The sequence below is a fragment of the Palaemon carinicauda genome, chromosome 14 (assembly GCF_036898095.1).
Source record: "Palaemon carinicauda isolate YSFRI2023 chromosome 14, ASM3689809v2, whole genome shotgun sequence".
NCBI classification, from domain to species: Eukaryota; Metazoa; Arthropoda; class Malacostraca; order Decapoda; family Palaemonidae; genus Palaemon; species Palaemon carinicauda.
The window spans coordinates 117461024-117474100 of NC_090738.1; the positions used below are offsets into that span (position 1 = coordinate 117461024).

Genomic DNA, 13077 nt, shown 5'->3' on the forward strand with positions numbered 1-13077 from the left:
TTGACGAAGGAAACATCTATTTCTGGGTAGAGACCTGTGACGCCCGGTGAAAGTCCTTCTTTTCTAATATAAATCTTCCAAATATACTAGAGAAAGATAAAAGCATAGAATGCAGAGGTTACAACCCTCGCACGAGCACCTTGTTGGTGTCGTATATCTAACAAGGGCGTATGTAAACCACTATTCACAGGCTGTCTTCCATTTAGATAATCCCTTCATCAAAGGGGAGGGCCGTGACAGGCCCTAGAGAATACAGTTGGGTTACCCTACCGACACCTACCACTCGCGCTCACCAGGTCATCCTTCTGCAAGAACATATGGCTTGGCAAGGAAAGGGTGGGTCCGTACAATAATAACCGGGAAGGGTTTCACCGGGCGTCACAGGTCTCTCCCCAGAAATAGATTTTTCCTTCGTCAAAATCTCTTTTCTGGGTCGACCTGTGACGGCCGGTGAAAATTGACCAGAGAATGCCTTCCAAGCCCAATAAAGTAATAATATAATGAGGAGAATACAATCACCATGTACAACAATAATAAGATATAATAATGTAAGTAACCGTCCAATTACCAACTAGCCAAATGACATAGGGAACGTAAGGCTAAATAATTATGACGACAAGGAACCTACTGAGTGTCGAATCGCAAAAGGCATCAAACCTTACATGTCTAAGCATATCTAAACATTAAAGGAACGGTAACTACAATAACAGTTAAACCATAGGAATTAAACATGGCAAATATCATAGGGCTAACGAACTACCCAGGAGAGTGGCGACGTGGTGTGAGAGGCGGGTAGGAGGGAGAAGAGAAGAGATGGAAGAAAGGAAGAAGAAGAGATTAATGGGGAGGGATAAGGCTCCCCTCTGCCATCGTCGGGTATGAAAGGGCCTGTAAGATCTTTAGATAGTGGCGTTTGACAACCATAGTGGATTTCCAACCCGTATATTTTTTAAAATCTTCAAAGTCCCTGTTCTGAAAGTCATTGTTGGAGGCATCTACTGTCCGTATATCATGAGCCTGGGGAAATGATTCCGGATTAGTATGTTTAATGAAGTAGAGGATTTGTTGCCTGATACCGTGAATGGAAATAGTACCTCCTTGTTCCCTGATAACCAAGGGGGCCAGACGGGCGGGTGGCAGTTCTAGCTAAAAAGACCTTGAGAGTAGTGACTGTACACGGAGAAAAGATCCTGGGGAAGAAGAATAATCTTCCGAGTGGAGCACCTATTTTGCGGATCCTCATTTTTTAGCTAGGAAAGCTTTGTCTGGAAAAGGGAGTACTTCGGCTGAAGGGAGGAAATCTATGTTTTCCGGGTTTCGTGAGAGAGCTGCTAGTTCTGATGTTCCATCACCTGAGGCCATAGCCGTTAGAAATAAAGTCTTCCTAAGAAGAGTGATATAAGAGCAGGATTCATTGTCCGTGTCCGTCGCAAGTTTGAGAACACCGTTCAGAGATCAAGAGTCCTTTTGTGGCCGAACCGAAGGTCGAAGTCTAGCACATGTTTTGGAATTGATGAGAAATAGGAATCAGCTAGGTTAATGTTGAACCCAACAAGGAAGAGCTTCTTCAAAACTGACTTGATGGTGGTTAAAGTGCTAACTGTTAGGCCTTTGTCAAATAGGAACCTCAAGAAAGAGATGGCTAAATTCGGGGACATACGAGTATGGTCTGAACTCTTAGGGAATCTGCTAGTTGTTAACGGCCGAATCATATTGGCGAATTGTCGAGTCCCTTTTGTCCGATTCGATGAAGAGATCGTTTTCCGGTTCAATGTTCGCGTCTCTACGAGCTGCAAACTTCCTGTAGTCCAGAAAGTTAGAGTTTTGGCTATCCTTGAGTAATCTGACACAGTGAGTTTGGATTACTTGGGTCAGTTTGAGGAACGGGGTCCGGATGGGACAGAGTTTCAACTCGAGGAGGAGAGGAAACCAACTGTTCTTGGCCAGTGAGGTGGTACTAAAGCCACTGTGCCCCGGAAGGAGCGTAGTTTGTGTAAAAGTTTCTTTAGAAGATTCACTAGGGGAAAAAGGGAAATCTTCTTCTAATGGTTCCAATCCCGGGTTAATGCATCCATGGCATAAGCCCGAGGGTCCAGGGTTGGGGTCACATAACAGGGAAGTTTGTGATTCATCTGAGTTGCGAATAGATCTACCTGGAGGCCCGGAACCAGCCTGAGTATCACCGGAATGAAATTATGTCTAGAGACCATTCTGACTCCAGTGGATTCGTCCTGGATAGTGAGTCCGCTTTCACATTCTGGCCTCCCGCTAGGTGAGTTGCTGACAGGAACCAGTTCTTTTCTGTTGCCCAGGCGAAGATAGTGACCAGGATCTGATTCAGGTTGGGTGACTTGGATCCTCCCCTGTTGGCGTAGTGTACTACGTCTGTGCTGTCTGACATTACTCTGATGTGGGTCGACCTTGGAGGAGAGTCTCTCTTCAGGGTCAAGAACACTGCCATGGCTTTGAGAACAATGATATGGGACTGTTTCAAGGCGGGTGACCAAGAGCCCTGAAACATCTGATGTTCGGAGTAATCCCCCCATCCACTTAGAGACGCGGCTGTATGGAATGTCACTTGTGGGGGTGGGAATTGTAGAGGAACCAATTTGGAGATGTTCTTCGGTTCGGACCATGGGCGTAGTCTCATTTTCAAGACAGAGGGGATCTTCGAGACCTTGTCTCTTATAGGTACTGTAGCTCTCTTTCTCCAAACTCGATTAATGTCTTTGAGTTTGGCTTTTAATAGGAGATCTGTTACTGAAGTGAATTGGAGAAGGCTGAGGATACTTTCTAAGGCTCTTCTGGACACCTGTTTGTGTTTGAGAAAATTCTTGATCTCGGAAACTATTCCTCTTACCCTTTTGGAAGGGAGAGACAACGTGTGCTTCGAAAGGTCCCACTGAATGGCTAACCATTCTAAGTGGCCTGATGGTTGCAGGCGAGACTTTTGGAGATTGACCCGAAATCACAGGTTGTAGAGAAATCGAAGTAATTCCTTCGTAGCTCTGTTGCCTTCTATGGCCGGCCGGGCCCAAATGAGCCAACCGGCCAGATAAGCAATGATCTGTATCTCTTGGTTCCTGAGTTGTCCTAACACTGTCTCTCCCAGTTTCGTGAATATCCTGGGATCAATGATGAGGCCGAAGGGCATGTCTTGAACGCAAAGGCTTTCCTGCCTAGGCGGAAACCCAGATAAGAAGAGAAGTTTTGAGCTATAGGGGCAAGCTAATAGTCGTCGGTAAGATCGACAGAGGTGGTGACGGCCCCACGGGTAAGTAAGGTCCTTGTGGCCATTTTCACTTCAAACCTTTGGAGATTATGCTATGAGCCACCAGACCGAAGGTCCAATGGTCTCGAAAATGGTAAAGTCTCCCCCCTACCGAAACCACCTCGTTGTGAGGGAGTGAATCTAGGTCCTTTCCTTCTCCGAGCCCCCTTTTTCCTAGGTCCGCCTTGATGGCGGGACTGTCTTCTACTCCTGTAGCTTCCTCTCTGGTGTTCACGAAAGGAGCCTGAGGGTTCGGATCTAGGGCTGTATGCAGGTGAGGACATCCCAACGGGGTTGGGCTGTGTACCTGGGGAATCAGTGAGGTAGACCACCTGATGAGGGGGATTCGGATGCATAGACGTCGAATCAGAGGAAGACTGTGATGACGAGTGGGTAACCGACTATCGATTCCTGTCTGATAGAGGTCTCCGACAGAACGTATTTCCCACAACTAACCCGATCAGACCACCAAACGTTTAGGTCGAATTGGAAGGGCAGAGATTGGTTCTTCCTGAATATCCGAAACAAAGCCTCAGTGGGATAAATCGAGGCTAGGGTCTCCCCGAGGTGGGGTCCGGCTCTTTAAGAGCCGGTATGGCCGAACCTTCTTTGTTAGTTTGAATAGTAAGACCTGTCCATTTATCCATAATAGACAAGGCAACGATGAGAGCGGCTGTAGATATGGCGTATTCCCCATTGTGTGGGGTGAGCTTGGAATTATCGTACCCCTCAGACTGACAACATCCTGGTCCAGACAGATCGGGCCTGCCCTTTAGGAAATAATACCGTTACCTTCGGTACCTTGTCTAACCTAACCAAGGCATGCTCATTCAATTGAACGAATCCGTTGAATGGGAATTCTAGTACCTGAGAGTAAAATCTAGGTCCCCCAGAGGGAGGACGTCTATGCCATCCAGAGTTATGGTACCATCTATATATGGAACATGTAAGGCAAATCTCTATGCGTTGTTTTTATCGAAGGAGGTTACTTCGATACGCCTGGGGCTGTAGGGGGAGTCATCCGAGTTCCTGAACGGATCCGACTCACCACCATATCTTTGAGCTCCGTCACAGCCCCTTGGCTTTCCCTAGAATGTGTTGCTTTTAGCAGTCACAGTTTTATGCAAGGTAACATGAGCATCAGGATCCTTTGAGGGTCCTAGGTCGGTGTCGCAGGTAATTGCAAAGCTGAAGGCTCAAAACTCATCCCCACCTACCTGGCCGTCCATGGGGTCGACGTCCAACCTTAAAGAGGACACTCCGAGGAGATAAGGACCTCTAGATGGAGCATTCCTTCCAAACCTTGATAACCAAGGGCGGAGAGCCTCTCTTGCAGGCCGGAGAGAATCATCATCATCCTGAAAGAAGTGAGGGGATTAGTGATGAAGGAGAAGACCGTTCTCCTCAATAAGCAATGCATACATTAATCCGGATCAAATTAAATCATCGCCAAAGGATACCAAAAGGAAACATATTAGAACCAACTTACATCATGGGTCCGGAGTAGCAAGGACAGCTTGTAGCAGAACGTGCATGACTCCGGGAACCACACCATGTAGGCGGACCTTCTGTAAAAGAAAGGGGACATAAGTCTGGATGTTCCTTGAAACTTGGTTAGTGATCCTATTCACAGGCTGGGATCAGCCGTATAGCTAATAAAATGCCTATATTTATGCATATATTTAATTCTATCTATGTATTTCGTGTTCAAAATAGAAATAAATTAATTATGCCTATACAGTATTTATGCATATATTTAATTCTAACTATGCATAATGTGGATAAATATCCATACAACATCGTATTCAAAATAGAAATAAATTAATTATGCCTGTATTTATGCATAAATTTAATTCTAACTATGCATAAATATGGATAAATATCCATACAAAATCGTGTTCAAATAGCAATAAATTTCCACTCAGTACTTGGAACCGAACGCTAGCCCCTTCTACTAATATCCAGTAACCACATAAAATGTAACTATAACCTCATCGGTAAAATAAAGTTAACTCCGGTTCTGAACGTCTGAGTCAGGGGTGGCCAACCTATGGCGCATGCGCCAACAGTGGCGCATTTCATGATTACAAGTGACGCACTATACCCCAAGATAGTAAATGAATTACTTTTCTTTAAAATTGGTAATTATGTTCATATAATTTCATTAGGACTTCCAAGAATAGCTAATGAATATTACCAACACAAATTCAAAGTGTCATTAAAGTAAGTACAGTTTACTTAGTATTCATGTTAAATCCTTTCCTTTACAGCTAAAACCAAAGATTGGCCACCCGTGGTCTGAGTGATCTCTGTTTCCACCGGAGATCCGGTAATAAAGGTCCGTCTCAGTGAAAACGTGAACAACCTGTACGATATTGTGATTATTCATGAAAAAGGGGTTCATACCCTGGTTTCTTATCGTCTGATTGATCAAAAAGCTAACACCTTAATATATTAAGAAATTATATTAATAATCAGTAACCACGTAACATGAAAATAATCTTCATCGGTATCACATTGTTAACCCCAGTTCTGATCGTCTGCTTGATCTCTGTTTGTACCGGAGACCCGGTGACAAAGGCCCGGCATTGTGATATCGTGACCGTCATCGGTACGATAACAATACCCTCAATTCTGAATGTGTTATCTCCAGTGAAGCCGGAGATTCGATGAAAAAAGGGGCCGTAATGGTGTAATTGTGATCAAACATGACAAAGGTTCGTGTGCAAAAGGCCTCAGCCGGAGTCTGAGTGCCGGATTTCACCGTTGCACTCCAAATATCTGACTAGTTCTCACCCAATGAGTATCCATTATAGCGGAGTATAACTCAAGGCGGAGCTAAGGGTGTCGGCATAAAACGACCCCAATTAATGACTCATACACTAACGTACCTATTAATAGTGATAGCTATATTAACAGTAACCACATCAATAAAACGTATATAACATTAAACGTGCTATCATCAACTCGGATAATAAGAGGAGGCCTGAATAACTCGTGATCGTATCAAAACGGAAAACGGGAAATTCACCTCTCTTACTCGAGCTAATAAAGAAAACGAGAGAAGGGATAACTCTTATCTGTAGAACAGGAAACGAGCACTCTATGCTCTCGCTCTCAAGGTTACATAATAAAAAACTAACATCACACAATATAAGAAAAATAATGAAATTGATTGCTTTTTTCTTAGTAATTGTAATAACCAAGAACGAAGAATAACGACTACGTAACAAATAAACAAGGATATAGTCTAAATTGAGCCTTCCTGAGGCGAGTACAAAACTAACAAACTAAATCGCTATTCTTCGTAGGTCCAAATTGGACTTGCAAGCAAATAAATACCATAGTAAAAACTAATAATAATTAATGATAATACCAATGGTCATAAAACATAAGTGATATAACCTAGATGACAGAGTACCAGATGAGCAATAATAACTTGAAAATTTACCGAAGCGAACATAACCCAAAATGGCTGCCCATACCTCGGCAGGACAATCGCTTCCAAAACTAAAAACCGCCATAGTGGAAACAGAACAAAAGCCCGGTACTGCAATAACTGCCAAAACAAACTATGGTACTTAACATTGGTAAGGGTGAAGTAGCAACGTCAGTCATGTTGAAATAACGAGAAATTCTTCGAAAAACACTGTGCAAAAACAAACTCAACTTGCGAGCAAGTCCAAAATCAGAAGGATGACCTGGTGAGCTCGAGTGGTAGGTGTCGGTAGGGTAACCCAACTGTATTCTCTAGGGCCTGTCACGGCCCTCCCCTTTGATGAAGGGATTATCTAAATGGAAGACAGCCTGTGAATAGTGGTTTACATACGCCCTTGTTAGATATACGACACCAACAAGGTGCTCGCGCGAGGGTTGTAACCTCTGCATTCCATGCTTTTATCTTTCTCTAGTATATTTGGAAGATTTATATTAGAAAAGAAGGACTTTCACCGGCCGTCACAGGTCGACCCAGAAAAGCCTATATAAAATATGGTATTACTGTATCACCTTCCTTTCAATGGGGGAGGGCGACATTCAGAATTTTATTCATGGAAATAAACAGAATGTTGAAATCTTTCATTTCCGTACATACCTTTAAATTTAAAAGTGACTGCTTTCCCTATACCTCCCTACTTTAGTTACAGGTTAGATGTCACAACTTCACTAATCAGAATAGCATTTTTTGTTATTAAACTGAATTGGCCCTTATTGTACTCTGCTGAATGATCTAGACATGACACTTGGAAGCAATATGGAGGTCCCACATAGGGCAGCCCATGATAGCATGAGAGGAAAACTTTTTTTCGATCTTATTAACTTTCTCCTTCTGAACTAATAAATTTTTACTTTTCGAAGGTTAGTATAGAAATATAGTTCTGTTAGAAATCTTGTTTATACTTTGCATATAACTACTGTTCTGTTTTTATAGTGGTGACTAGAAAATTTGGTCCCTGAAATCATTAGTAAACTGCCCATGAAAACCTTCATTTATCTGATCAGAATTGATGCGAAACAAATAGAAATGATTTTATTTATATAAATAAAAATGCCAATGTATATAACAGCAAAAATTATATTTATGATATTTCATTATATTTTATCTGGTTTATAATAAATTAGGAGAATTCGGTCCCCAAAAATATTAATCCTAAACAAAAAATTGGCTTATTGAGGAAGTCTCTTTAAGATTTTCGGTGATCAAGCTATTCTGAAGAAGTGTTTTAATGCTTTCATTCTACCTTGTTTCGAGTATTGTTTGCCTGTCTGGTCTTTAGCTGCTAATTCTCATCTTAATATGTTGGACAGGAACTTACGGCCTATTAAATTTCTTATTCCTGATCTAGATATTAATCTAGGCAACATCGTTCAATTCGTTCATGATGCATGTTGCATAAGATTTTCATAATTCTGACCATCCTTTACATTCAGATCTTCCTAGACAGTGTCATCCTGTTCTTAATACTAGGCATGCAGTTAATTCTAATAGTCAGGCCTTCTCCATCATGAGGCTCAATTCTACACGGTATTCTAGAAATTTTACTCTAGCTGTGACCAAATTGTGGAATGATATTCCTAATCGGTTAGTTGAATCAGTAGAACTTCAAAAGTTCAAACCTGCAGCAAATGTTTTCATGTTGAACAGGCTGACATAAGTCTTTTTTTAGTTTATATGACATCAGTTTTGATGTTACTGTTGTTAATATATGTTGTTGTTAAATTTTTCTCATCGTTTATTTATTTCCTTTCCTCACTGGGCTATTTTTCCATGTTAGAGCCCATGGACTTATAGCATCTTGCTTTTCCAACTAGAGTTGTAGCTTGGCTAGTAATAATAATAATAATAATAATAATACCCTAAGAAAACATTGATTTAACTGATCAGGATAAATAGAAAATTATTCTATTAATAAGGATATAGAAATCACATGTATACATCAGCAAAAAATAAATTTATACTGTTGCTTTTTATTAAACATATTAAGCAAGAAATTAGGGGTAACTCATATTTAAACCATCAAAAAATGCATAAATTTTCTTTTATCAAACTCATTACACCAAAAGATTAGTTTAGTTGGTTTGAGAACATTCTGTCCTTGAAAAATTAAATTGAAGAATTCAATGAATGAGCAGTTGCCTTTAGTAAAGGTGATTGATCATTACCATCATAAGATTGGACAAGGTTATTTATCCACGTATTTATTTTCTGGTATTTTCTTTCTTTTCCTTTGGTTGATCTCTTTGATCTTGAATGATTTTGGTTTGTGAAAGGGATTCTTCTTTTCAGAGAACATCAGTAATCTTTCAAACGTTTGGGTGCTTGCTAATGTGCACAATGCTGAGTGAAACCCAAGTATTGTTTGTCATAGGTAATTCCTGAATTACTCAACTGTAGACTGCATACTCTGTCAAACACCATGTGGCTATGTAGAAAATACTGGGTTGTCATATCTATGGGTGAGGTCCTTAAATGCTTTCCACAGGGTTATGGTGGTCTATGTGGTAACGTGCCGGACTAGTGAACATCAGATGGGTTCGAGATCCTCTCATACTCATTAGTTTTTTTGGTTGCTGCAACATCCCCAGCCTTGTGAGCTAAAGATGGGGGCTTTAGGGGAGCCTATAGGTCAATCTGTTGAGTCATCAACAGCCATTGCCTGGCCCTCCTTGGTCTTAGCTTGGATGGAGAGTGGCTTGGGTGCTGATCACATGTATGTTTTGTCAGTCTATAGGGTATTGTTCTGCTCGATCGGGCAATGTTACTGTCCCTTGCCTCTAGCATTCACGAGCAGCCTTTAAACCTTTAAACAGAGATAATCCTTTTTGGGAAGATTTGCATAAGACCTTGGGAGCCGCAGAAAAAGTTTTGCTTCTAAGTTCTACGTTTACTTATTTCTTTATTCTATTTACTCCTTCCTTCATATGTATTATTTACATATATTTTTATCAGTCTCTGAAATACTGCAGCATAAGATACAGTGCTGGCCTTATATGTAGCATCTTTTAATACACTTCTTATCTTTTGCAGGAAAAAAAAAAATAGTTGCTTATTTATTTATTTTTTATCAATACCTAGGTCATAAAATTTTTCAAAGCCTTTGCCCACAGCAAAACTTTGATATATCATTTACTTTATAAAGTATGAAGGCAGTTTATTACTTAAATGATCGAGTACTGATTTGAAAAATTGTCTGGGATGCGACCCAATTTTATGGGGGCTGAATTTTCAGGACCAAATTTTCCTAGCACCTTATATAGTATTGTACTATACAGTACTGTAAATATGGAAGAAGAAAAAATTAAAGTGGTATCCTTTTTATAAATTTTGGGGTTTTCCCAATGACTAAGGAAATATTTTTAAGAGTACCGTAAAATAATTAAAAGAAAAAGATTTTCAAGAATACTGTTGTTATTTTTCAGTTTTTGGGCTTTCATACAGACTTGGCTGCCCTTCCTATTTGTTGCTGGAGGGATCTCGGCTCTAATTATCTTGGTGTGAGAGGAAAGAGATTGTCAGTTCCCATATTGACACTTTTGGTGGTAACTACTCTTTTGGTTGATAGTAAGAATCTTGGAGAATGGTTCTATAAATGAAAAATTATCAAGGCAGGTGATATTTTATGTAGTAGACCCAAAATGTTAAGCAAAACTAGTCACTGTAATGGAGTGTATTTCTGTCCATACCTTCACAGATTTTGCTAGAAATTTTTAGTTTGTCCAAAACACAATATTCCAGTCTCAGAAATAAAAGCTTTAAAGGTTAATGATAACAACAAATACACTATACTATAAAAGTTTATGGTAAGGTAATTTGTACTTAGCACAGTACACAGTTACTTTGTCAAAAAAATTGAATGTTTCCAGATGCATTAAAAGAAAATTTATATTTTTAAGATAAATTTCAAAGTACTGAGGATTGCAAAGTTAGATTTATATTGAAATAAAAAGTATCTTTTTGATGTTTCTGAATGTGATTTTTGTTGGCTAGATTGTAATGTTTATGTATCTGATATATATTAGGCATATCAGTGTAGTATCTAATGTGATATTATAGATAATCATTTACAGTATTAGTAATCTTTGTAATAATTAAGTTAAGGATTTATGCTGGTTTATAGTCTGATATGTTGCTGTTTTTATTCTTTTATTCAAATTAAAAGAAAATCATTATTATTTTTTAGCTGACTAATTATCAGCAGCTTATTGTGATTTATGGATGCTTATGTTGCCTACTACCAACCTGAAGTTAAAATTCAAATATATTGACAAACCAGTAATAAAACCAATTATATAAACTTTAGATATTTACCATCAGCTCTGAAGAAAACTGAGTATCCAACATTTATATCAAGATCTAACTCTTCAAAGAGAATATTAACTGTGTAACTAATATTTAACCACAATAAAGGTTGTAATATACATGAAAAGGTGCTACATTAAGACGTTAGTTTTTGTGACAAGACAGTGAATTAAGAACTTTTGTACCAAAATTTCTTAAATTTGTTATATGTAAGGCTCTGTCCTTCTTACATTATGTATCTCAAGAAAATTTAGTTGAGGGTTCTTGAAGGTCTAAAAGGATTTTCAACTGTACAAAAGTGTTTAATTCTTCAAATTGTGCAATTAGTTGTTTATACTTTGTTTATTACCTGCATTCCAATGATTTAAAAGTTTAGTGTTATGTGCTTAAGGTGAACAGAAAACTATTTGTATTACTTTTTAATGTTTAAAAGATATTTCTTGATATATTTTGGTTTCTAGGGCAACATACTGTTTTATTGATTCATTCTCATGGAGAGGATCATCCAAAATATATGTATGTAATTATTTGATTGTTAGTCTTTGCTACCAATATGTAAGTTGCTTTTTAACAAAATGAGTAGCTACGCAAAAATTGTTCTTTTTCCCATTTATGCATTTTTAACCCCCTTTATGTTTATAAACGTCCCTGGTCTAGTCTCTGGAAGCTTGGAATATCAACCTTACCTCCTAAATTAAGGAATTTACTGTCTCCTTTACTTCCAGTTTACTAATGCTTTTAGGAAAGCAGAGAGACTTAGCAGCATCTAACAAAAATACCGTACTACGCATGTTGTATTGTTTCTTCCGTCTATTGTTGACTTTGGAATAAGCAGATATGCTATCCATGGCTCCAGATATTGGTTTATTTTGTTTCTTTCATACTTTTATACTTTTCATAGATGTCTTCTCCAAAATTTGTGAGCAGTTGCTGTGTTGTAGTGCATGAAAATTTATTTAAGTGGTCATGATTTGCATTCTCTTTGTGTCTCGTACTGGGGATAATTTTTTCATTCGTAGAGTCTTGTAAGGAGTGTTTAGGCTTCACTAGTAGCAAAGGAAATGTTAATTTTTTTAATTTTTCGAGATAACTTTAATATTCCAATCTTCCGGAGACGAAAGGAATATGAATATTAAGTGAGTATAGAAATTAAAAAATCTACTACTGTATTAAGATTCTATTTGTTTTGCATTGACACACTTGCCCAATCTGCCTTTGTAGCATTTCATGGATGAGATCTGCATCTTTAACCTAATGAATGGAGCAATTGGTGATAAACCTGAACTTCTTGAATAATGAAAAACCAAGAAGTGAGATGCTGTGACCAATTTAAATACTCTCAGAAGACCTTGATAAGGAATGTTTTCTGCCTTTGCTTACCATATCTAGAGAGACTATTTGGTTACCTTAGCGCATCGTCATGAATACATGTCAGAATTCTTAAAATGATGAAGCAGTAAAAAGGTCAACAGATTAACTTGTTTAATTTGGTAATCGCTTCCATTTATGTTAGTGTTGTAACAAATTAAGTACAGTACTGTACTTGCCTATTGTACTTGACTAATGGATATTGTATGAATTAGGAAAAAGGGAAAAGAATTACAACTTCAGGAAAAGTCAGTCTCTCTCTCTCTCTCTCTCTCTCTCTCTCTCTCTCTCTCTCTCTCTCTCTCTCTCTCTCTCTCTCTCTCTCTCTCTCTGTGTGAGCTTGATTTTCAAATTTTAATTCTACTCTGTTCACATTTTCAGCTCTCCTTTAAAAGTAAATCCTTGAAGTGATCCCAATTAGATCTTCAAAGTGAGACTTGGTGGCTTCATAAAGCCTATTTTTAAAAATGATCATGGACTCCTTCTCTAGATGTACTTAAGATATGATTTGATAAAATTCTTGTTGGTTTTCTTTGAACAAGTGATGTCCAATAGTCCTTTATTATGACTAAATAAAAATCTTAAATTTCTTATTTATGAATAGTGTTTGTGTGTTTTTCCTTTAGCAACTATATTCTAT

The 13077-nt window shown here is 38.7% G+C and overlaps 1 protein-coding gene across 1 annotated transcript in view; it reads left to right on the plus strand.

Annotated features, from left to right (window-relative positions):
• Positions 1-11637, plus strand: part of LOC137653638 (transmembrane protein 222) — an 84452-nt gene extending 72815 nt beyond the window's left edge. The window contains exon 5 of the mRNA XM_068387212.1: positions 10190-11637. Coding sequence (XP_068243313.1) covers positions 10190-10268 — 79 coding nt within the window. The 3' untranslated portion in view covers positions 10269-11637. The remainder of the gene's footprint in view (positions 1-10189) is intronic.
• The last annotated feature ends 1440 nt before the right edge of the window (positions 11638-13077 follow it).